The following is a 23,435-nucleotide window of genomic DNA, read 5'->3' on the forward strand; positions in this document are numbered from 1 at the left end:
CGGGCGCCGAATTGCTGCAACTCGTGCACTCTCGCAGTCTCACGCCATTCGTGCTGCTGAGGGTCTGATGGCCGTCGCTCGGCTGCTAAAAATACCCGCCTGCCCGCTAGGCCCCGTTCGTCAGCGGAGAAGTTGCGCGCTTAGGAAGACGCGACTCGTGAGTAGATCCGACAGGTGCCTATCTCTGGCGCGTCACACTCCGAAATTGTACGGGCTTATTGCAGGGTTCGTGTGATGGTATCCATTCAACTGCCGACTTGGGGCTGATCCCAGCTCATCCAGACGCCATGCTACTCATCGACTAAAAATTACATGCAACAGAAGACTGACCCCATAATCTAGTAACCGTGCTTCTTGTGGATATCAATAACCTTCTGCACCTCATCATAGCTCCCCATGAAGATACCGGACCGGTCGTGGATCGACTCGGGCCTCACCTCCAGCATGCGGCTCATCTTGCTGTTCACGGCTTGACCACCGGCTGTTCGTCGTTAGTACATGTTTAGCCTAAGTGCGGACGACGATGACGACTTACCATTCTCAAACACCATGGCCATCGGGCCGCACTCGTACAATATCCGCAGCTTGCCCTTGACCGTCTTCTTATCGGCAGGGTACGCGAAGATACCTCCGTACAGCAGCGTCCGGTAGGCATCCGCCACCATGGAGCCGATGTACCTAGCAGCATACGGCTTGCCACCATCTTCCGGGTACTTGAGAGTGTTGATGTACTCTTTGACAGGCTCCTCCCAGTACATGCTGTTGCCTTCGTTGACCGAGTAGATGGGGTGCTTCTTCGGCAACTGCATGTCAGGGTGCGTGAGGATAAACTCGCCCAGGTTGCCGTCCAGGGTGAATCCGTGGACACCGGCGCCCTTCATGGTGAATACCAGCTGGGAGGAGGCACCGTACATCGTGAAGCCGCTGGCAACGAGCTCCGTTCCAGGAAGCAGCATGTCCTCCTTCACACCCTTCGCATCATCCGCCAACCTAAAGACACCGAAGATCGTTCCAACCGAGACACCAGCGTCAAGGTTGGAGGAACCATCGATTGGGTCGCAAGCGACTGCGTACCTCGCCTCCGGGTGCTCGTCAAAGGCAATAGCCTCCTCCTCCTCCTCAGACACCAGTATCCTGACCTTTCCGCTTCCCCTCATGGCGGAAATAAAGATGTCATTTCCGATGACGTCAAGCTTCTTCTGGTCGTCACCGGTGGAGTTTGCTGAGCCAGCCAAACCACCGAGGTTGATAAGGCTTGCGCGACGGATGTAGTAGGCAATGTTCTTGAAGGCGAACTGGAGGGCGTGGCACAGCAAACTGAAACCTCTGTCAGCACCCATCATGCACCTGAATTGGCTTTGGTATTCTTACGTGAAATCTCCAGTGGCCTCCTTGACCTTAGCTTGCTCTTCAGTAAGGAAGCGGGTAAGGGTGACGATGTCGGTGTTGATCTTCTCCTGGCCAACAGGGCCAGCGTTGCCGCTAGTGGTAGCCATGGTTTTGGGAATGGATTAGAGATGTATGGGTATCGTAGGGTATCGAGTGGTGGGAGGGAAACAAGAATGTGCTGGTGCTGAGCGCGATGAGAGCTGTTCAAGTAGTAAAGGGCTGGGTTTCACGAAGCAGCAGCGGGAGCTGTAAATGAAGTAATTATGTGGGTACAGCTGGGGTCGGAGCTGCGGAGGGCTGGCCGGGCTAAGGCTTGTGGTTGGAGGAAGGGGGCTCCTCGGCAACTAAAGCGAAAGATGGGTCCAAGTATCGTCAATTGATGTCAGAGTTGACAGCTGCGCGGCCGCTTCGTCACTACCTTTGTGTGAAGTCGCGATCGCCCAAGCCTGGCAGGACAGTGATGATAAATAGCCCAACAGGGCGGTTGTGTTTGCCTTCTCCAGGCCGAGGATGCTATGACGCCGGCCGTACCCACAGCCGGATGAGGGGCGCTGGAGGCGGGGTTGACAAGCTCTTCCAGAACGCCCTGCCACATGATGCCCGATTTCTCCCGCATTCCTTTCGCGCAACGCAGTCTGGAGTCTGGACCGTCGTCGAAACTATCACAAGAGGTAGAAAAATCGCCAGCACAGCAGTGGCTGGCCCGCTGGACGACGCGCCGCGACATCGCGGTAACCACCATGGCTCCCGCACTTCCGCTCCCCTCATGCGGTAATTGGGCTCCCCGAGCGTGCAATGCGCTTTTCGACCGATATCGCGAAGCATTGATCCATCCGCAAGCGGCACATCCGGTGATAGATTGCACGAGCCGATTATAATATCGTTCTGCTTCACGGACTCCAGCACACCGCCTGCTAAGAGCCGTGCGGAGAGAGGGGTGTTCTGTTTGTGGTCCGGACACCACTCTTGCGGAGGATACCCCGAATGTCGGCCGCGAATAGCATCGTGGACTACCGTATTGTAGACCACGGTTCAAGTCGGCTTAGTTCTGCGGCAAGAAACTCATCAATAGAAACCAGAAAAAGGGTGGTGGTAAGCAAAGGAAGGTCTGCCGAGAAAGCACGTGGTCAACACTGGACAGCAAGGCGAAAACAGATTCCGCCATGGAAGGGGCAAAACCAAAATCTCTGCTCGAGCAGTCAGTGCTCTATGACGACAGATGTTCAGGACTCTGGAGAAGTAAGGCTGCTATCCATAAACAGAAGGCTAAGCGGTCGGCCACAGATCACGTGGTGCAAAGCGCGCGCGACGATTCCCCGCTAAGCGAAAAGTCTTAGCTCCGACCCTTAAAGAAGTTTCATTGGAAAATTCTGTCGTCACGTCCCGAGAGCTCTACAGCTCACCACCATGCGCGACAACAACTGCTTCGTCGCGAAGCAGGCCTCACAGAATGATGGCTGAGCGCCTGTTTTCGCGACGGCATTCCTGCAGGTACGTTCCTTCAACCTCGTCCCCTCCCCTTCTCTGATGATTCACGCAACCGCATACAAACTAGAGTCTTTGATCTCTATTGAGAAATGAAACTCGAACTTGCAAGCACGTCAGTCTGAGAAACACAATTACAACTTGGAGCAGCATGAGACTTTTGGAAGCACAGTGCTGACTTTGCGACAGTAGTCTAGGCGGATTCGTTCCCTCTGAATCGACGCGTTCACCTTCGTCAAAATGTACGTAAAATCTTTCTTGCAACACCACCCTGGCGGCGCATAAGATGATCATTTGTGTACTTGTACACGCTGGAAATTACCGACCGAGGCCTTTTGGTCTTTGACGATAAAATTAGGCTGTTTCTGATTGCGCTCCCACCATTTATCTTTTTATTGATTCTTAGGGGGTCATTGGCTAATAGTCAACAGTTTGACGCAGATTCTGTATGGTACGAACCAACTCTTATCCTTTCACATCATTACCGCAATTTTCTTAAATGAGGAATGGCACTGGGCTCCGACACGTATGACGGATATGCCATTTTGCGTCAGGCCTAGAAAACCTGTACCACTGATAAACGACGAACCTATCGCCTTCAATTTGCGAATTTTCCCGTTATCATGCGCTGAGACTGTTCTGCAGGGTCATGGCTGCTTCTGGCTTTCTGGTGGGACTGTGGTTGTCGCTTTACGTGACGAACCCGTCCTGCTATGTTCATGCACTATTCATAACTTTGTGATTCCCTCTTGCAGGGAGTTTACAGGACTACAATGGTTTGCATATGACAGCTTTGGTAGGTCCTTTATTTTTTCTATTTTCACACTACCTTTACATGATGAACCCTTTAGATGACGAGTCTTATCCGGGTTTCCGATGCAGACAACCTTTTTTTTTTAACCATTCATGCATTACTGAATCCTCTCAATTCATTTTGAATTATACATGCATGATCTGCGACACGCACTAACAGTTCGCAGGCTATCATATAGCATTCAACGCGGTCCATCTCAAAATTATAGCATGCTTTGCATGCTGGTCGTATCGACAAAGAGTACGGTTCCTCCCTCCTCCCTTCCCAGATTCCGCAACATGATGAATCGACATTACAAAATGACAAGCATATGTCCAAGCGCCTTGACCGGTTGCAAAGACGAGACTGTCTGGACTGATCCTTTCACTGGAGCTATTATCTGTCCAGACCTGCCTATGATAGAAATATAGCTAACGGCACAAAAGTGATTTGAACAGCTCGTCGGTCGGCCCTACACAGTTTGGGTGGCTTCTATACACCATGCCATCAACACATGTTTGGTAAGTCAGCTATTTTGTCCTTCTGTTCCTACCTTTTCCTTTTCTATGATGATACCATCTACATCTCACGACGGTCGACATAGCTACAAGTTAGCATTGATGAGATGCCCTTTGACATGGGCTTATACTCTGACACATCAATCTATTCTTCGTTGTTAATTCATGTTTCCACTCGAGAGCATTGCTAACATGAGAATTAGGGTTCATTTTGTATCAACGCCTGGTTTTTTCATCATCCATCTCGCCATGTGCGGGAGCCTGAAGAAGTAGCCTTGCAAGTCTCTCATCTGGAAAACGATTTTTCATAGCTGTCCGCAAAGTCAATGGTCCTTGGGTCTGATTTTGTAGACATTGTTTCAACTAGGGTATGCGGATAGCCCGAATGGGCGATGGTTCGTGCTTTTGCGCACTATATGTTTTGTTTTTTGCTCTTCTTCTATAATATATATACATATAGGCAAGACCGGCCCAGACTTCTGATCTTTAGGGTATTATCCGGACTTATGTCCTAATTCATGTTCACATTGAACTTCTGCTGATGCATTCGGGCATCTCTCAACCGTTTCGAGTAGATCAGCACATTAGAGGCCCAGCTCCCTGACATAACGACAAATAAGGCATTATATAACAATGTCCTTGACCTTAGGTGCGCTTACGAGTAGCGCTTGCCAAGAGAAATCATTGGACCGTACGTATCAATGCCGTCGACATCGCTTGAAGCCTATGACTTTCAACCCCCTACATTGTGCCATCTGGGCTCCTGACATAGGTGCGCTCGAAATAGAAGCGCTCTATCTGGAGTAAACGTTCATCTGAGCCCCTGAACCGGTCACCCAATGGCGCGGACAATGTATGGCGTTACCGGTGAAGATCATGCAGGAACGGTGCAAACAATAGTTACTCCGTAGGAATTCGCAAGCAAACGGGGACGATCATTAGCGATCTACTATTGAAATGTGTCGGATATAGACGAGCACTTTAAGTCCGCAGCTAACTAGACGACAGCAAGTCATGTCGCGTCGGCGGAGAGTACCTGCGGCGTGCAGCCAAGCTGGAGACCATGGCGACGCGGCAGGCGAAAAGCATATATCTCATGAGCTAAGTGAAGCACCCCCGGTACAGACGCGTGTGTATGATCGTTGCGGCAGAGCGGCTGCACAGATGGGAGGGCCCGATCGAGCAAGGGCAAGGATGGCTCTGACTCCTGAGGAGGGCCTTGGGCGCAAATCAGCGGACGATCGTTGAGTCTCGACTCGACGGGCGTGGGGCAACGACACGAGAGACGGCATAGCGGAGAGGGAGTCCGGAGCAGGGTGCTTGCGCATCGGTGGAAAAAGCAAGCATCAGCGACTTGGGTCTGCTGCCGTTGCTTGCTGTTGCTACGGGCTGCTGCTGCTGCCAGGCTGCCCACGGTCGGCCATAGAGAGCAATAATAGCTAGCTACAGAGCATTTTCCAGCTAGCCGCGCTCTCCCGCCTGTCGTCGTCGTCCAGTGGGTGCAGGAGCCGCTCGCAGCTCCTGGCACAGCTCTCCCTCTCCACACTTACATCTCCAGCCGTGTGCGCAGAGGTTCGTCAACGGCTCCTGCTCCCGGCTATCGGCCCGTGCCACCTGCAGCGCTCTTGCGCAAGCGTTGCCGCGCCTGGCGCTCTCCGGCATCATTCAACCTGCAATCAAGCCTTTCGAAGCAACGACGGACCAGACCAGAATTCTTCATCCCGCCCGTCGCCATGTCCATAAAGTGAGTACCGTCCCCCCGCATTTCTCTCCCCATCCCACCGTCGTCACTCGCTCTACACCCATTACCATGGCTACCGCGTCACCAGACCACTGCTCTCCCACCTCCACCACCTTCATCCGCTCCGCCAGGTCGCGCATGCTAAAGAAGGTCCGCTCCGTCAAAAACAGCTGGGTTATGCTCTCTGAAAACGAGGGCTTTACTCCCCTCCCCGGCGAGCAGCGTCTCTACACCTCACCACCGCGCACGACCCTCAGCCTGCGCTCGTTAAACAAATACCCGGGCAAAGAGCCCTTTTCGGTGCAAAGCAGCACGGGCTGCCTGCATCTCACCAACCGGCGCATCGTATACCTGCCCATGCACCCGACGGAGCAGCTGCAGTCGTTCGCAGCCCCCATCCTCAACCTGCACGACACGCACGTCACGGCGCCCTTCTTCGGCCCCAACGTGTGGAGCGCAATCGTGCAGCCGGTGCCGGGTGGGAACATTCCAGCCGTGCACCCGGCGCTCGAGCTCAAGTTCACCTTCAAGGACGGCGGCGCCTTCGACTTCCACACCACCTTCGAGCGCATCAAGGAGCGCCTGCAGCAGGCTGTCGAGGTCGCGCGCGAGCACGGCTCCTTCACGGGCGACGGCTCAGAGGGCGGCACTGGGCGCGGCCCCGGTGCCCTCGCTGGCATCAACATGAACAACGTCCACCTGGAGCAGCTGCCTGCGTACGAGCCGCCCCCAGCGAGCGCTGCCCCGCCCGCTCCTTCGACGCCCCCATACACCGAAGCCAGGGACGGCACGAGCAGTCCGAGTGGCGAAGCAGCGGCAGCGGCGACAGAAGCGGCGCAGAAGCCGCAGGATCAGCCGACAGAGCCGCCGCCGGGATACGAGGAGGTGCAGATGGAGAGCGTCAACGAGGAAATGGAGCGGCGGATGCGGACAGAGTCGTGAAAAAGGGCTCTGATCGATACAGGCATCTCCGACGATCGCGGCGCGCAGATTAATCTTTGCGTAACGAGACTTGGCTGGTCGGGTCGGGGCGCGCCCGGGGTGCGTTCCCCGATCTGCTGAGCTGACTACAGCCAAAGGCATGCATGGTTTTCCGCTTTCTTCTCTTCCTACCTATACCACCTTTTTACTTGGAGCACACACACGTACATATATATATATATATTCTCTCAGGCAGGCGTTTTTTTTTTTTTTTTTTTTTTTTTTTTGGGAGCCTGTTGCTGAGCACGAAGCATGGCGTTCAAGAGTCGAGGACACGACTTGGGGGGGATATCACTACGATTGGGATTGGGAGGTTTTTGTTGTTGTTGTGGTTGTTGCCGGGGCCCTGCTCGAGGGGGAGGGGGAGGGGGTGGGGGTGCGGCATGCTGTGATGCCTGTGTATACAAGAGGTAGCTCGTAGCACGTAGAAGTCGAGTAGTAGGAGCGGAAGACGAATTGCTATTATTGTTAATTCCTAACGCCTTTTTATTTTTTATTTATTCGCTCTGGTGGCTCGCCCACTCTCATGTGATATTATATCATGCCGCAGGGGAAGATGACAGCCTCCATTAGAGTACTGTGTACGAGTACGAGTAGAGTAGATAGGCACGCCGCACGGCATCCTCCTGGGGCTAGTTTGGGCGGGACGGCGGGAATGGTTCCTTCCAGCTTGCGTCACACTCACCGACCTTGGACCACAAGCCAAGCTAAGCCGGGGTGGGGGGTTGAGAGATGGGGGTTGGGGAACGCTTTTGCTGCTGTCTGCTGCCGCTGCTGATGAAGGCCTCGACCTCGGTCTCGGACAGGTCGGCATACATACCTACCTACATAGCGGGCGTGAGACAATGGCCGAGCACGTGGCCAGGGCCCTACCTAGGTATGCAGGACCTAGCTGATTTTTCGAATTTTTTCGTTTCTTTTTTGTAGACAAGCAGCTGAACCCTACCTACGCATGGTATGGGCATGGCATGTGAAAGCCGCCTCACGCACGCCCGCGAGCGAGCTCGCCGACCGAGGGCGCTAGGCCGCTTGCGAGCGGGCCTCGGCTCGTCGGCGCGCGACATCAGCGGCTGCTGCTGGGTGCACATGCTTCTTTGCTCGCATCTCTCTCTCTCCCTCTTCTTCCCCGGATTTAGGTTCTGTGGACACGCTTATATACCTGCCTACCTAAGCTGCTTCGTTGAGCTTCTGGGTTTTTGTTGTTCTTCTTCTTTCTTGAAAAAGGAAGGAATACGACTCGACTCGATACGACACGATACCTATCAATCTCGATAGCGATCCCTTGGACTTGGTTGAGTTGAGCTGAGACGTCGGACGATACGACACGATACGATACGATAACTGCGATACTATGGCGAATCAGGCGGGTACGAAGCTTGCGGGTAAGTGGTTCTGTTGCCGGAGGTGGGGGTAGAGTCGATGGCTAACGCGGAGAGCAGCGCAGGAGCGCCTTTCTCAGGTTACGGACCATCTGGGAGCGTCAGAGGTTGATATCCCTCGGGGCAAGGAAGCGCTGTTTGAGAAGCACCCGGACGACGTGAGCGGCCCTCCCCTTCCATCATTCCACCCAGCACCCCCCACCACCAACACGCACACACAAACAAGCTAACGTTCCTCTCCCATACACAGATCGTCGTAACCTGCGCGCTCCGCACAGCCATCACCAAAGGCGGCCGCGGCGGCTTCAAAGACACCCCCGCGGCGGACCTGCTCGCCGGCGCGTTCAAAGCGCTCATCGAACGCTCCAAGATCGACCCCGCCCTCGTCGAGGACATCGCCGTCGGCTCCGTGCTGCCGCCCGGTGGCGGCGCGACCGAGTTCCGCGCTGCGGCTCTCGTGGCGGGCTTCCCGACTAGCAGCGCGGTCAAGAGCTTGAACCGCCAGTGTAGCTCGGGCTTGCAGGCGTGCGTGGATGTCGCGAATGCGATTCGTAGCGGGATGATTGATATCGGTGTGGGCGCGGGCGTGGAGAGCATGAGTAGCCAGTATGGGTGAGTGCGTTTGGATGTTTAGTCCTGCCTCTGTGTGTGATGGTTGGTTGGATGGCGCGCTAATACACGGACTGCAGGCCCGGCGCCGTGACCGAGTTCTCCGAGCTGTTGGACTCGGTCCCCGAGGCAAAGAACTGCAAGGTTCCCATGGGGGTGCTGTCGGAGCAAATGGCGAAAGACAAGCACATCCCACGCACCAAGCAAGACGCGTTCGCCGCATCATCATACCACAAAGCGCTGGCAGCACAGAAAGCGGGTCTCTTCGACGAGGAAATCGCACCGCTGACCGTCGGCTGGGAGGACCCGAAGACAGAGGAGAAGAAGACCATCACAGTGGGCCGCGACGACGGCGTGCGCGAGGGTATCACGGCCGAGAGCCTGGGCAAGATCAAGCCCGCCTTCGCCAAGGACGGCAGCATCCACGCGGGCAACGCGTCGCAGATCTCGGACGGGGCGGCCGCCGTGCTGCTCATGAAGCGCAGCACGGCGCTGCGGCTGGGCCAGCACATCCTGGGCAAGTTCGTGCAGGCGACGGCCGTGGGCGTGCCGCCTCTGCTCATGGGCGTGGGCCCGGCGGCCGCCATCCCCGCTGTCCTGAAGAAGGCGGGCATCACGAGCGACGACGTCGACGTCTTTGAGATCAACGAGGCGTTCGCTAGCCAGTGCGTTTACTGCGTCGAGGAGCTGGGCATCGATCTCAACAAGGTCAATCCCAAGGGCGGCGCGATTGCGTTTGGGCACCCGTTGGGCTGCACCGGTGCGAGGCAGGTGAGTACGCTGCTGTATGAGCTCAGGCGCAGGAAGGAGCGGATTGGTATCTCGAGCATGTGTGTGGGCACGGGAATGGGCATGGCTGCTGTGTGGGTGGCGGAGTAGGCGTGATGGGTTGAGGACTTGCTGCTGCGCGGAATGACTGGACGACTCTAGCAGAATGGAAGAGAATGAATGAAACGATGGGTTGAGCGTGCAGTGTGCTGAACACCTCGAACCAATGCATTGCTTGCTGCTTGCTGCTTGCTGCTCATTGCTTGTTGGGCGTGGCGTGCTGTCGTGCACGGCTTGCTGCGGAGTGCTATATGAGCGCGGCCGCGATAGTGGTGTGGTGGACTTGCTGGCAACGCAGCATACGCACCCCAACACACAGTACCTAACTACGCACGCGCGTCTCTATACGTACGTACACACATACACACACATACATCCACATCCAAACATACATACACGCAGGCGCATCGCGCGCATCACCAGCGGAAAAAATGCCCCAGCGCATACACGCGGGCCTAGATGGCTGTCGCGCAGCTATTATAGCCTGTGGTTTGGGGCGGAGGTGCGTGTTTCTCCTGCTAGGAACGTATGTATGTAGGTGCAGTAGGTATTTAGGTAGAGGGCGGGGTACGGACGTGGATTGGTGGGGTCTCGAAGCGGCTAGCTCCACGGGCCACGACCAAACGAGAACACACGTCACTTCGTTGCACGCTGCCTGGCTGACGCTGTATTGTGTACACTGTACGTACGAATGAAGCAACTGACTGTAGATGCTGGGGGTGCGGTAGGTGGGGAGGCGGATAATGGCCTGAACACGGCTTATGGTGCCTAGGAGTAGGAGTAGGTCGTGTGTCGTATGGAGTACGTACGTACGTACATCCGTCCAGCTAACCTCTACCTTACCCCTCCTCACTCACGCCTCGCGCCCTCCATACTCGCGTAAAGCTGCCCCCGGCTCACCTCCATACATACGAGCTTGCGGGTAAGCAAACGCAAACGCGGGGGCGGGGGCGGGGACGCGGGACCAGTTTCTCCGGCGTACATACGACTTACCTACCTACGGTAGGACCTCCTTTCTCGCGCGCCTGGGCTTGTGCCTGCGTGTGTGCTGCTGCTGCTACACGGAGCGGGCTGCTCCGGTCGCTTGAGCGCGAGGGCTGCTTGGCTGGCTGTGCCGTGGCGTGAGGGGGAGGGGTATTTGGTATTTGGGCGGCGGGTGCTGCTGCTATTGTTGCTGCTTGGTAGAGGTAGTCGATCGGTTAGTCTGTTGACGGCTTTTGAAGAGCTTGGAGGTACGGATTGAACTGCATTGGATTGGATTGGATTGGTTGAATTGTTTTTGTGGGTTGGTTGGTATTGACTGCTGCTGCTGCTGCTGATTGCTTCTTCCTCTTCTGTTGCTGCTGTGCAGTGTTGCTTAGATGAAGTTCCGCGATGGTGAGTTTGGGTTCTTTCGTTTGAGAGAGTAGAGTGGAAAGGACAACAGCTAACAAGCTACACACAAGGCATGTGGCTCGTCGCAGCCGACAAGACCGTCTACTACGCCGAAGACGTCTACACAATCACCGAGCGCGACGACAAAGCGCTGAACCTGCTATGCCCGACGCGGCAAATCCGCTCCCGCGGCGACACGCTGAACCTCAGCACCATCAACGTGGAGCTGGAGGCGCAGTTTGACGGCGTCATCTCCATCGAAGCGACGCACTTTTCGGGGGCGCAGCGCCGCGGCCCCAACTTCGAGCTGTACCCGGACGGGCGGCCCGAGCTGAAATGCAGCATCAGCAAGAGCGACAAGGGCACCACGCTGACGGCGGGCGCGCTGTCCGCGAGCGTCGGCCCGGACCAGCACGCCTTTGATATCCGCTTCCACGCTACGGATGGCTCCAAGGAGCTTACGTCGCTGCTGAACCGCAGCGTGGGGCTCGCGTACAGCCCTGCGCTGAGCAACCCCAAGCAGGTGCAGGACATGCGGGCGCTGCAGCACTACATGTTCACGCAGCACGAGCTGGGGGTCGGGGAGAGCATCCACGGGCTGGGCGAGCGGTTTGGCGCCTTCAACAAGGTGGGGCAGAGCGTGGAGCTGTGGAACGAGGACGGCGGCACCAGCAGCGACCAGGCGTACAAGAACGTCTCGTTCTACCTCAGCTCGCGCGGCTACGGCGTCTTCATCGACCACCCAGAGCACGTCTCGCTCGAGATTGGCTCCGAGCGCTGCTGCCGCGTCCAGACGTCGGTCGAGGGCCAGCGCCTCAAGTGGTACGTCATCTACGGCGCGGGCGGGCCCAAGGAGGTCCTCTCCAAGTACGCCCAGCTGCTGGGCAGAGCTGGCCGCTTGCCCGCGTGGAGCTTCGGCCTCTGGCTCTCGACGTCTTTCACCACCGACTACGACGAGAAGACGGTGACGCATTTCCTGGAGGAGAGCGCGCGCCGCGAATGCCCCGTCGAAGTTTTTCATTATGACTGCTTCTGGCTGCGCGCCTTCCACTGGTGCGACTTTGTCTTCTCGCCCGCCCACTTCCCGGACCCCAAAGGCTCGATTGCCCGCCTCAAAGCCGCAAACCTCGTCAACAAGGTCTGCGTCTGGATCAACCCGTACCTCGGGCAGGCGTCGCCCATCTTCGCGTACGCGGCGGAAAAGGGCTACCTCCTCAAGCGCCCCAACGGCGATATCTGGCAGTGGGACCTGTGGCAGACGGGCATGGGCATCGTCGACATCACCAACCCCGCCGCCGCAGAGTGGTACACAGGATGCCTGAACCAGCTCTTCGACCTCGGCGTCGACTGCATCAAGACGGACTTCGGCGAGCGCATCCCCGCTGCCGACGTGCAGTGGCACGACGCCAGCGTCGACCCCGCCCGCATGCACAACTTCTACGCCTTCGCGTACAACAAGCTCGTGTACACGACCATGCAAGCCCGTTTCGGTCCCGACGGGGGCGCGGTGCTCTTCGCGCGCGCCGCCACAGCCGGCACGCAGCGCTTCCCTTTGTGCTGGGGCGGCGACTGCGAGTCGACGCCCGCCGCGCTCGCAGAGTCCATCCGCGGCGGCCTCTCCCTCGGCCTCAGCGGCTACAGCTTCTGGAGCTGCGACATTGGCGGCTTCGAGGGCTCGCCCCCGCCCTGGATCTACAAGCGCTGGGTCGCGTTCGGCCTGCTGTGCAGCCATTCCCGCCTGCACGGCAGCAACTCGTACCGCGTGCCGTGGCTGCTGGACGAGGGCGCCAGCGGCCCCGAAAGCTGCAGCAGCGTGCTGCGCGCGTTTGTGCGGCTGAAGCGTCGCTTGATGCCGTACCTGTACGCGCAGGCGGAGCGGAGCCGCAAGAAGGGCTGGCCGGTGTCTTTACGCGCAGTGGCGCTCGAGTTTCCAGAGGACCCGACGGCGTGGACGCTGGACCGCCAGTTCTTTGTCGGCGACAGCCTGCTCGTCGCGCCGGTGTTTACCGAGACCGGCGAAGTGCAGTTCTATCTTCCGCGCGGCCGCTGGACGAGCTATTGGGACGGCAGCGTGGTCGAGGGCCCTGGGTGGCGCACTGAGACGCATGGGTTCGAGTCGCTGCCGCTGTATGTAAGGGAGGGGAGCGTGCTGGTGCTTGGGCAGGAAGAGGAGAAGACGAGGGGCGAAGGGTTCGCGTATGATTGGGCGAACGCTGGGGGTGTTGTGGCGCTGTATGCGGCCAGGGAGGGGGATGAGGCTGTTGTTGTTGATACGGAGGGGAGGGAGGTAGCGACGCTGGTTGCGGATGGGAAGGGCGGGGTTAGTGGGTTGGAGAAGCTGGGGGGCGAGTGGAGTGTTAGGAATGTTTTGTAGGGGGGGTGGGTGCTAGCGGGACTAAATTGCTCTCCTTAGTGCTATTGTCTGTTCTAGAACAACTGTGTAGCTAGTGCAATCGCAAAGTGATTTCGCATTCGAGTGCGTTGGTCAGAGGAGCTCTATCGTCTATCGCGCTACAAGGCAAAAACAACACCCTAACCTAAAGCTCTCTCAAACAGAACCCGCGGCGTCCACTTCTACAAAAGAGGTTAATAACCCACCCACCGCCCCTTCTGCTTCTAAAGCGCAGCCCTATGCATGCGCTTGGGATGCTTGAGCATGGAGGCATGGAGGATGGTGCATATATCCTCAAATGTCCGTGGCCTACCGATGCTACCGGGCTGCCGGTTGTGGGGTGCTGATCCTACTGGACTAGATTTTGACTTGGACATTGAGGACTCGGGTTTGGTGCTGAGCTGGCACGGAGGTGTTGATGGGCATCGACTCGAGATATCGATGAGCGGTGCCGGCGAAGGGGAGGTGTGCTGGGCGTCTATGTTGAAAAATGATAGTGCACGCCGTCACTGACGTGCTGTTCTTTGTGGATATAGTGGAGGTTGTGGATGTCCTCGGAGGGATGTAGAGCTCTAGTGAAGTTATTAGTCTCCCCGGTAATTGTTTTCTGTACAGGATTTCCTCAATATTTATATATTTCGAGCGTTGCATCCACAGTTCTTTTCAAGTCGGCCTTACGGGTCTCTTTTCTACCGACCTGAGTAGTGAGTGAGTAACAAGCTATCACGTTAAGGGATCTGGATCTTTTTGAGTTGTGACAGGAGCTTAAGGGCCTCAACGCTGTGCCTACAGCCAGCAATTACTGTATACCACCCACGCCAAAACCCGTCCGCTCCGCATATCAAGACTCAAGCAACCACACCAACGCGTACTGATCACTCACTACTAACCACTAACCACTAACCACCCCCCCTCTCCTCCTCCTCCTCCTCCTCCTCCTCCTCCTCCTCCTCCTCTACTATAAGCAGCTACCGTAATCCTCTACCCCCAACAACCTCTACCAAGGCCAAAGCAGTTAGAAGCGGTACTAGAGCGGACCAACTGCCTAGAACGCGCGTTAGCGGAAGATATGAGACAGGTGTTTAGTATAGTGTAGTGTAGACTAAGTGGGTACACGCTGATTTTAATAGTACGGTGGCTGCGGGGAGAGATGTGTGTACCTATGTATATATCCTAAATATCCCCAACACTTCACCCGCTGCAAGCGCCCAGCCGTCCCCCCAGCCGGCAAGGAACCAAACCCAACAACACAAAACAAAAACAAACCAAACCTCGCCATTGTATGCCCCACCTGCCCTGCCCTGTAGGTAGGTATGTAGGGAGGAGATGAAAGGGTTGCTTGGGTAGGTAGGTATGTACTAATTCCCATGCCCATACCATGCCATGTAAATGCCAATGCCAAAGCCACGCCACGCCACGTGAGAAATTCCCCCCCTTCCCCTCATCCCCTCATCCTGCATGTGCCTTCCCGGCGATCAACAAACACAGGCAGCGAATCGGCAGCCGGGCAAGCTTACGCGGGGTAGGTACCTTCGGTGTGCTGCAGCCTAGGTGCACACACCTTTTTCGCGCACACCTGCCTGCCTAGGTACATACATACACAGCTTTTGCCCGCACCGCAACGCGGAAGCTGCCTGCAAGTCAAAACAAGCACTAAACACACACACACATACCCCGCCCCACCGGCACCCCGCCCCCACCCGTCAGGCCGTCCTCGCGAACGTCTTGCGCAGAGCGCGTCACTAAGGTAGGTACAACAGCACCACCACCACCAACAGCAGCAACAACAACAGCAACAGCAACAATGTCCGTCCCCTCACCCACGCCCCAAGCCAGCAATCCCGTAACGATGGCCGAGCTAGACCAAGCGTGCGCAACGCTAGGCGTCGAGATGGCCGACGCCGAGAAAGAGGACTACCGGGCGTTATTAGGCGGGTTCCACGACGCGGCGGAGGCGCTGATGGCGCTGCCCGGTATGTATTGTATGCTCGTGTTGTGTTCTCGTTTTAAGTGGCCTGGGCTCTGCTTCGCAGCATCTTGCTTATTTCCAAGCGCAGACGTTGTGCCGGCCGTTGACCTCGCGCGCTTTCCGAGAGAGCATGTCCACCCTCCGGACCCAGAGGCGAATGCGCATGGTGCGTGGGCGTGGCGGTGCAGCATCAAGGACCAGAGCACCGAAAGGAAAAAGCCTGGCCTGCTGGCGGGCAGGACCGTCGTGCTCAAGGACAGTATCGCAGTCAAAGACGTGCCGATGGAGCTGGGCACCGAGTTCGTCAAGGGCATTGTGCCGGTAAGGCGCGCACGCCGCAGTCAACCTCCATCACTGTCACAGCCACTGACGGGACACACGCACTAGAACACGGATGCCACGGTCGTGACCCGGCTGCTGGAAGCCGGCGCCCATGTTATTGGGAAGGCCGTGTGCGAGAACCTCTGCCTGAGCGCGACGTCGCACTCGGCGGCGAGCGGCCCGGTCCACAACCCCTTCGCGAGGGGGTACTGTAGCGGGGGCAGCTCGAGCGGCTGCGGAGTGCTGGTGGCGCTGGGAGAGGCGGATTTGGCCGTCGGGGCGGACCAGGGCGGCAGTGTGCGCATCCCGGCTTGCAACTGCGGGATTGTGGGCTTGAAGCCGACGTTTGGGCTGGTGCCTTATACGGGTGGGTTGACCACAATGTTGTAGTGTCCGTCGGGCCATCTCCGCTCCTTGCTAATGGTGTATGTACTGTACCGGCAGGGTGCGCGAGCAACGAGCCGACAAACGACCACTTGGGCCCTATGACCCGGACGGTCATGGACAACGCGCTAATGCTCCAGGCCATGGCGGGGACAGACGACATCGACGACCGCAGCTTCGCCGCGCCACCGCCGTCCCGGATCCCGCAATATGGCGCCATGCTTTCAGGGCTCAAGGACCCGCGGGACCTCTCGGGCGTTCGGCTCGGCATCATCACGGAGGCTCTGACGGGAGCAGCGGTGGACGCGCGGGTGCGAGCGACGGTGCTGCGGGCGAGCTCGCAGCTGGCGGCCCTGGGGGCCACGGTCGAGCACGTCTCGATACCGCAGTGGGAACAAGGCCGGACGATCTGGACGGCGGTCAGCAAAGCGGGGGGGTTCCTGACCAAGACGATCGGGGCGCCAGGGCGGCGCGGGTTCCAGCTGCTGGAGCTGAACGAGCAGCTCTGGCCGCTGGCAGGGCAAGGGCGAGGGGAGCGGTGGGCGCGCGCGTCGGCCGCGACCAAGAACGTCTACGTGAACGGGGCGCACGCCGCGCGCGCCTTCCCGCTCCTGCCGGCCAAGGCCAGCAATCTGTCGCGCGGGCTGCGGGCCGCCGTCGACGCGGCCCTGGCTGGGCGCGACGCGCTGCTCGCGCCTACGCTGCCCGCCGTGGCGAAGAGACATTGCGCGCAAGATGCCCGGCCACTTGACCAGCTGCTGCCACTGCTCGACCTTACGAGCAACACGTGCCAGTTCAACTTGACGGGACATCCGGCGCTAACGGTGCCGGTGGGGATGCTGGAGGCGCTTGACGAGGAGGAGGAGGAGGAGGGTGGCGGCGGGGTGCGGCTGCCGGTGGGGCTGCAGGTGGTGGGCAGGTGGTGGGCCGAGGAGACGGTCTATCGAGTGGGCTACGCGTGGGAGCAGGCGCACGACTGGCGTGGGCAGTGATGATGATTCATTGTTTTTTTTTTTTTCTTTTTTTCTTTTTTTTTTTTTGCGCGTGGCAAATTTGTTTTCCATTGCAGTCAGTCCATTCATTTGTTGAGCGGCAAGGGAGAGGGAGTGTGGAGGGTCCGTTGCACCGCACGCCATGATCGGGATGATCGGGCGCGATAGGCACGAGAGCGGGGGAGGGTCATCTGACAGGGCTGAGGGAGCAGCATCTGCCGCCACACTCACACACTCACATCTTGCTCTCTTCAGTGTTAGTTAGGACTTACTCGTAGGGACAATAATGGAAGAGCAGAAGCAAAACCCTCCACGTCACCATGACTTTGCGCCGAAGCAAGGGCTAGTCCCGGAGGGGCAGTGTGATTGGATGGGCGCGCGACCAACGCGCGCTCGACCGCGCAGGCAGCCCAGCCCCCTCGGTTTCACTGGTCACTACCTACCTATCTGCTCTCGCCCCTCCCACCAGCTCCTGCCCTCTTCCCAATGTCTCGCAGGGCTGTGTTTCCTCCTCCGCTGCCCCGCTTCCGCCGCCGTACCCGTCCACTTCCACTCTGATCTGCGCCCGCTCCCGAGACGTGCCAAGTCATTACCTGCCTGTCGCATCGCATCGCATCGCATTCGGTCGCAACGCACCTCTCCGCATCCACCACCATCCCTACGCATGGGCACGGCAACGCGCACCATGACCAACGCCGCCCTCCGCACCGACGAGCTGGAGGACCTTTTGGCGTCGCGACCCTCGCTGGCCGCCTCGCTCGACGACTGCTACTACAACGAAGACGCGCACCCGGCGCGGCCCTCCTTCTTCGGCCTCGCCAGCTCCCACTCGGCCTTCCGCGACGACGAGTCCGACGTCGACGACGCCGACAGCGCCGGTCCCTGGTCGCCGCCCGCCTGGCGTAAGGCCGGCAGCGGCTGGTACCGTCACCACCACCACAACGCACACACGCCTAATAGCCCCGCCACCCGCGGCTCCCGCGAAGTCAGCCCCATGTACGACAGCACTGGCGAGCTCGAGTCCGCCGTCCCCGCCAACGTGCCCTTGCCGGCGAGCCCGCTGAAGCAGACGCCGCGCACGAGTCCGGATCGCGACGTCGAGCCGCTGGCGCGCGTGAACGAGGAAAAGGAGGAAGGAGTAGGAGGAGGAGGAGGAGGAGGAAGAAGAGGGGAAGGCGGCGCAGAAGGCCGCGGTGGCCCCGCGCGCGCGCTGTCCTCGCACTCTGCCGAGCGCGAGAGGAAGCAGAGGCGCGAGGGGGCGGGCGCGCCGGCGCCGTACGCCAACAACTGTACGTATGACGATGATGATGATGAAGCGCGGGCGTCGTGGTGGCGGCTGCTGAACCTAGCAGATATCCGGCTGGCGCTGCGCGCCGAGGTGCAGCACCGCACAGAGCCGTACGAGGCGGCGTTCAGCTACGTGCGCGACAACATGGCGCACGTGTTCGCGACGCCCTGGAGCATGGTGCTTTCGGTGCTGGTGGGCGCGGTGGCGCTGTTCAGCATGCGCATACTGCTGCAGCCGCCGGCCGCGGGACATGTGCCGGACCTGGTCAAGGTAGCGGGGCTGGCCAAGGCCTTCGAGCCCTTCATCTACTACAGCGAGAACGGCGTATCGCAGATCGGGGACCTGCAGGAGACGGGCGTCGCCGTGTGGGATTTGGGCGAAAGCGTGCGCCTGACAAACATGACGTCGGCGCCGATAATCGTAAAGGAGCTGGACGACTTGAGCGAGAGTCTCAAGACGCTCTCGATTGAACTGACCAAGTTCTTCGCGAACGTCGATGGGGACGTGGATAGGTATATACGCACCACTACACGCACACCACATCTCTTCTTTGCACCAGCACTTGCACATACACATACACACACCTTGGCTGGACCGGCAACGGGCCTGCTAACGCGTTTTTCCAATATAGCATCCTAATAGTCATGGACTGGGCGAAGCGCGAACTCTCGCAAGTGCCGAACCTGCCACAAAGCTCACTGGCGTCGCTCTTCGGCAACGTGCACAGTCTACTGACGCGCATCGGGCTACTAGAGACAGCAGCAGGCACACCCACAGCAGTGGGCAAAGTGATCAAAGAAGTATTCGGGCAGACAGGGCCACAGCGCACCAAAGCGACGCTGCAGCGCACCTTCAACGAGTTCCTAAACGTGCTCGAAGAGAGCATCAACAACGAGCTGACGGCCTCGACGGCCCTCTTCGCCCTCTACGAGGCCATCGACCGGCAGTTCCTCAACCTACAGCGCACCGTCCTACGTGAGACAGACCAGCAAGAGCGCGAAGAAGGCGACCTCCTCTCCTCGCTGTGGACGCGCCTCATGGGCGCCAACGCCAGCCGGCTGCGCAAATACGAAAAAAACCGCCAACTGCTCGCGACGCTGCGCGCGCGCACGCTGCTCAACAAGGGCGCCCTCGGCGACCACCAGGGGAAACTACAACAGCTAAAAAGCAATCTCGAAATGCTGAGAAAACGTCTGGTTAGCCCCCTGCTGCGCAGTAATGAGAGCAGTACCCTCGCCATCGAGGACCAGATTAAGGGCCTCGATGGTACGTATGAGTATTTGCATGGCGTTAGGGAGCGCCAGAAAAGTAAGGTTATGGGCCTGCTTTATGGGCCTAGTGAACGCATTCCGGAGCGCGTGCTCGTTATTGAGGGCTCTGCGCCGTGAGTGTGCGTGCTTGGTTTGTGGTGTGCTGATGGGTGGGCTGGCGCTGCTGTGGCTGCGGCTGCATCGCTGCGCCGGCTTGTCCGCCTGACGCTACGCACGCGGAGGATGGGCGTTTGTGGTTCTGGTTTACGGGTTAGTACTCCTCCCTGCTTCATGTCCACTTTCCCCTTCCTTCATCCTTCTCTCTTTCCATGCTAACGCGACCGCCACACCCACACAGGCAATCAATCAATCGCCCAGGACGGACGGACGGGAACATGCAAGCCATGGCAAGGCAAGGCGAGGCGTCAAGGACAACATGGGCGTCTGGGTTGCACTGGTGTAGGTGTAGTGGCGTTCTTTCTTTTTCGTTTGCGCTCTTTTGCTATATCTCCCCTCTCTTTCTGTACCTCTCTGCCCCCTCCTTTCTCCCCTCCTTCTCCCTCCCGTCTCCATCTCTCTCCGCTATATCTCTCTCTGTTGTTTGTCTTTTTGTTTGGGTACTGGTTCTGGCTTTGGTGGGGTTGAGGCTTTCATTGCAAAGGCATCCATCTATTGGGCATCATCGTTGGCGCCGCAGGGTTGCTTTACCTCCTTGGCTAGGGTCTGGTCTGGCTTGCTGGTTGGCTGGTTGGCTTAGATGCTGTAGAGTGATCTCGACTGCTTTATTTAGTGCTCTTGAGTCTGAAAAGTACATGATCACGTGCAGAGCTCTAGACATTTCCACAGGAAGCTAGCGCGCGCGCTCGGCAGCTACTTCCCTCTTCAATCGACACGCTACGTCTCACAACACACACCCAACAATGATTTGTATTCCGCAGGAGACCTATAATGGAACCTCGCCTGGAAAATGCGCCGCCATCGTCCAGTGGGAACGCAGAGCGTCATCCTAGCGCGTCGCCGCCGGCCAAACCTGCGCATGGCGCTAGCTGCCTACTGTACCCTACCATCACCAGAGCTACCGCCAGGGCTATCGCCTGCGCTGGGACCTACCCTAGCAGGTACCACGGCGCGCTGCCTGCCTGCGTCACGTAGGCATGCCATCATGGGCCTTTTACGCCTAGAGTAGTTGTGACCGTCTCGTCGTGTCTACTTGGCCTGACGCGCGTCGTATGTTTTTGCGCTGCTGCTGCCTGTGGTTTGGTTCGATTTCTGGAGATGAGTGGACGGGACGCCTGGGCTTTGTTGCGATGTTGGGATTGAGGCCTTAACGTACGAGTAGGCTTTGGCAAGCGTCGCGTGGTAGGTACGAGTAAGGCCTCTGGCCTTTCTTTAGTGGTGAGCAGGAGCTGTCAGTCACGGCATTCTTAGATGAAAGGTATAGTTCTGGGTGCGCGCTTCTTTGCAGTCAGTCATTCAGTCAGTCCCCTGTCTATTGCTTTCGGAGGTGCTTCCTCAACCCAATTTGCTCCCCCGGAATTTTTTCCTAATATCACAAATGTTTTCGCCAGAAAGATGAGACCAAATACCTTGGGTCAGATCTCCACGTCTCAACGGTCTGTAACCGATTGAATAAACACGCAACACGCCCTTCAGACAGCGTCCCACGGTTCCAATGCTCTGGAACATGGACCCTGCATATTTACTTCGTGTAGCTCCTAGCGGAGCGCAGAAAGCCGCGTACTCGTAATACGCTCACGCGCCTGGATACTTCATTCAGAATTTCCTTTTAATATATCTGCCAAACAAAAAACCAGCTAACCAATGGGCAAGCACTCACTCCCTCGACCTCGCCTGACGCTTGATGTCCACTCTCTATTATCAGTTATACTCCGCCATCCCCGCCACTTCGATTGTCGTACATGCCGGCGACGATGTCTCGCCAGGAGTGTGCCGAAGCGGCGCTCCCAGACCAAACAAACTTTCTGCCCAAGCGAGAGCTCATAACGGTATTCTGCACGCTGTCGGTGTGCATGACGGTGTGCTTCATCGACCAAAACGGCATTGGGACGATGCTGCCGTCGGTGTCGAGAGACCTGCACGCCGAGAACACCATCAGCTGGGCCGGCACGTCGGCCTTGATCGCTAACACTGTGTTCCAAGTGCTGTACGGGCGGCTGTCGGACCTCTTCGGGCGCAAGGTCGTCTTCATCTCGGCGTTGGTGCTCCTGAGCATCAGTGACCTCCTCTGCGGCCTGTCCGTAAACCCGACCATGCTGTACGTGTTCCGCGCACTGGCAGGCGTCGCGGGCGGAGGCATCACCAGGTACGTACGCATGGGAGGGAGTGAAGCGGCGTCCTTCTGCAGCATCAGCAACTAACCAAGCCATATATACAGCCTCACGATGATGATCGTAAGCGACATCGTGTCGCTCGAGAAGCGCGGGCGCTACCAAGGCATCCTGGGCTCGATGATCGGCCTAGGCAACCTGCTGGGCCCTCTGCTCGGCGCGACATTCTCGCAGCTCGCCACCTGGCGCGCCCTGTACTACCTGCTGTGCCCGATCGCGGCGCTCTGCGGCGTGCTGAGCTGCTGGAAAGTGCCCTCGACCATGCGCTGCAGCGACTACAGGGCCGTGGTCAAGAAAATCGACTTTTACGGCCTCGTCACCGGCTCGCTGGCTGTCATATGCATCCTCATTCCCGTGTCGGGCGGCGGCTCGTACTTTGACTGGGGCTCGGCGTTCACCATCGCCATGCTGACGATTGGGGGGCTCTGCGCTGTGGCCTTCGTGCTCGTCGAGTGGAAAGTCGCTGCCCTGCCCATGCTACCGCGTAAGCACCTCGGACCCTCTCTAGCCCGCCCCTCCCATGCATGCATACACGCAAGCATCAAAACGCGTTCTAACAGCATGCGGCACCGGGCCACCTAGTCTCGCTCTTCCATTCCGTCCCCGTCGCAACAATGCTGCTGCAAAACTTCCTCTTCGGCTACGCCTTCTACGCCTACATCTACCACCTGCCACTGTTCTTCCAAAATGCCCTCGGCCACACGCCGCTGCAATCCGCCCTCTTCGTCTTCCCCCTCGTCATCGCCCACGCCCTCTGCTCCTCCCTCTCCGGCTGGTACATCTCGGCCCGTAACCGCTACATCGAGGTCCTCTGGGCGGGCTTCGCGCTCTGGACCCTCGCCGCCGCACTCATCACGCTGTTCGACCGCGCCCTGGCTCCCGCGGCTATGCTGCCCGTGCTCGCGCTGTGCGGCGCTGGCGTGGGATTGGTGTTTCAGCCTACGCTCGTCGCGTTGCAGGCGCATTCGCCAAAGAAACATCGCGCGGTTGTTATTGCTGCGCGCAACTTTCTGCGCAGCTTGGGCGGCGCGGTCGGGCTTGCGGCGGAGGCGGCAGTGCTGCAGAAGGCGCTGCGTGATAAGCTGCCCGCCCCGTATAAGGCGCTCGCGAGCAGTGCGTTTGCGGCGCCGGAGTGGGGTGGTGGTGGTGGAGGGGTTTATGGGGGCGTTGGAGTCAAGTTTGAGGATGAAGATGAGGTCAGAGACGCGTATGCCAAGGCGAGTCGCGCGGTTTTTGTCTCGCTGGTGCCGTTTTTGGCAGCGTGTTTGCTGGGGTGCGCGTTGGTGCGAGATTGTGGCCTTGTGAGGGCTGAGGAGGGGGGGAGGAAGGGGGAGGGGAAGGAGGGTGTGGAGGGGAAAGGGGAGCGGGTTGGGGCGAAGGCGGCGAAGGGGGAG

At 58.3% G+C, this 23,435-nt stretch overlaps 10 protein-coding genes across 10 annotated transcripts in view; 9 read left to right on the top strand and 1 right to left on the bottom strand.

Moving 5' to 3' along the window:
• Positions 1–220: 220 nt before the first annotated feature.
• On the bottom strand, positions 221–1,824 carry K452DRAFT_278298 (uncharacterized protein). Its single transcript, XM_033539361.1, has 3 exons — positions 1,372–1,824; positions 536–1,317; positions 221–481 (listed from the first exon to the last, which is right to left on the bottom strand). Exons 1-3 carry the CDS (start codon positions 1,494–1,496, stop codon positions 339–341), a joined length of 1,050 nt encoding a protein of 349 aa, XP_033393351.1. The 5' UTR covers positions 1,497–1,824; the 3' UTR covers positions 221–338.
• A 1,037-nt stretch (positions 1,825–2,861) lies between these two features.
• On the top strand, positions 2,862–4,412 carry K452DRAFT_291457 (uncharacterized protein; the record flags this gene model as incomplete). The annotated part of the gene is made up of 7 exons (XM_033541182.1): positions 2,862–2,880; positions 3,064–3,116; positions 3,306–3,325; positions 3,520–3,670; positions 3,855–3,928; positions 4,114–4,188; positions 4,389–4,412. Coding segments are annotated over exons 3-5 (228 nt in total), but the record flags the coding sequence as incomplete, so codon positions are not given.
• A 1,361-nt stretch (positions 4,413–5,773) lies between these two features.
• On the top strand, positions 5,774–7,158 carry K452DRAFT_100166 (uncharacterized protein). Its single transcript, XM_033534885.1, has 2 exons — positions 5,774–5,929; positions 6,097–7,158. Exons 1-2 carry the CDS (start codon positions 5,919–5,921, stop codon positions 6,866–6,868), a joined length of 783 nt encoding a protein of 260 aa, XP_033393353.1. The 5' UTR covers positions 5,774–5,918; the 3' UTR covers positions 6,869–7,158.
• A 617-nt stretch (positions 7,159–7,775) lies between these two features.
• Positions 7,776–8,318, top strand: K452DRAFT_100205 (uncharacterized protein). Its single transcript, XM_033534886.1, has one exon. It carries the CDS (start codon positions 7,865–7,867, stop codon positions 8,180–8,182), a length of 318 nt encoding a protein of 105 aa, XP_033393354.1. The 5' UTR covers positions 7,776–7,864; the 3' UTR covers positions 8,183–8,318.
• On the top strand, positions 8,259–9,774 carry K452DRAFT_312240 (uncharacterized protein; the record flags this gene model as incomplete). Its single annotated transcript, XM_033543541.1, has 4 exons — positions 8,259–8,289; positions 8,347–8,444; positions 8,537–8,898; positions 8,976–9,774. 4 exons carry the CDS (start codon positions 8,259–8,261, stop codon positions 9,772–9,774), a joined length of 1,290 nt encoding a protein of 429 aa, XP_033393355.1.
• Positions 9,775–11,084: 1,310 nt separating this feature from the next.
• Positions 11,085–13,471, top strand: K452DRAFT_329160 (glycoside hydrolase family 31 protein; the record flags this gene model as incomplete). Its single annotated transcript, XM_033545039.1, has 2 exons — positions 11,085–11,100; positions 11,169–13,471. 2 exons carry the CDS (start codon positions 11,085–11,087, stop codon positions 13,469–13,471), a joined length of 2,319 nt encoding a protein of 772 aa, XP_033393356.1.
• Positions 13,472–15,293: 1,822 nt separating this feature from the next.
• K452DRAFT_235635 (uncharacterized protein) lies at positions 15,294–17,155 on the top strand (the record flags this gene model as incomplete). The annotated part of the gene is made up of 4 exons (XM_033537449.1): positions 15,294–15,462; positions 15,547–15,779; positions 15,846–16,146; positions 16,224–17,155. 4 exons carry the CDS (start codon positions 15,294–15,296, stop codon positions 17,153–17,155), a joined length of 1,635 nt encoding a protein of 544 aa, XP_033393357.1.
• A 1,336-nt stretch (positions 17,156–18,491) lies between these two features.
• Positions 18,492–19,789, top strand: K452DRAFT_210261 (uncharacterized protein; the record flags this gene model as incomplete). Its single annotated transcript, XM_033536157.1, has 2 exons — positions 18,492–18,955; positions 19,075–19,789. Coding segments are annotated over 2 exons (1,179 nt in total), but the record flags the coding sequence as incomplete, so codon positions are not given.
• Positions 19,790–19,927: 138 nt separating this feature from the next.
• Positions 19,928–20,942, top strand: K452DRAFT_100255 (uncharacterized protein). The gene has a single exon (XM_033534887.1). It carries the CDS (start codon positions 20,023–20,025, stop codon positions 20,545–20,547), a length of 525 nt encoding a protein of 174 aa, XP_033393359.1. The 5' UTR covers positions 19,928–20,022; the 3' UTR covers positions 20,548–20,942.
• A 682-nt stretch (positions 20,943–21,624) lies between these two features.
• The window catches only part of K452DRAFT_329163 (uncharacterized protein), a gene marked incomplete at both ends in the record, with an annotated part of 2,240 nt that continues 429 nt past the window's right edge, over positions 21,625–23,435 (top strand). Inside the window, 3 exons of the mRNA XM_033545040.1 lie at positions 21,625–22,016; positions 22,089–22,525; positions 22,624–23,342. Coding sequence (XP_033393360.1) covers positions 21,625–22,016; positions 22,089–22,525; positions 22,624–23,342 — 1,548 coding nt within the window. The remainder of the gene's footprint in view (positions 22,017–22,088; positions 22,526–22,623; positions 23,343–23,435) is intronic.

The sequence above is a fragment of the Aplosporella prunicola genome (assembly GCF_010093885.1).
Source record: "Aplosporella prunicola CBS 121167 unplaced genomic scaffold K452scaffold_28, whole genome shotgun sequence".
In the NCBI taxonomy this organism is placed as follows: domain Eukaryota; kingdom Fungi; phylum Ascomycota; class Dothideomycetes; order Botryosphaeriales; family Aplosporellaceae; genus Aplosporella; species Aplosporella prunicola.

Excerpts from the sequence above, each read along its gene's own strand:
- K452DRAFT_100205 (XM_033534886.1), top strand. The coding sequence starts at position 7,865 with ATGGGCATGGCATGTGAAAGCCGCCTCACGCACGCCCGCGAGCGAGCT.
- K452DRAFT_278298 (XM_033539361.1), bottom strand. The coding sequence starts at position 1,496 with ATGGCTACCACTAGCGGCAACGCTGGCCCTGTTGGCCAGGAGAAGATC. Across the intron at positions 1,318-1,371 it reads GAGGCCACTGGAGATTTCAC|TTTGCTGTGCCACGCCCTCC; the intron begins GTAAGAATACCA and ends CAGAGGTTTCAG. Across the intron at positions 482-535 it reads GGCCATGGTGTTTGAGAATG|CCGGTGGTCAAGCCGTGAAC; the intron begins GTAAGTCGTCAT and ends AACGACGAACAG.
- K452DRAFT_100255 (XM_033534887.1), top strand. The coding sequence starts at position 20,023 with ATGCTAACGCGACCGCCACACCCACACAGGCAATCAATCAATCGCCCA.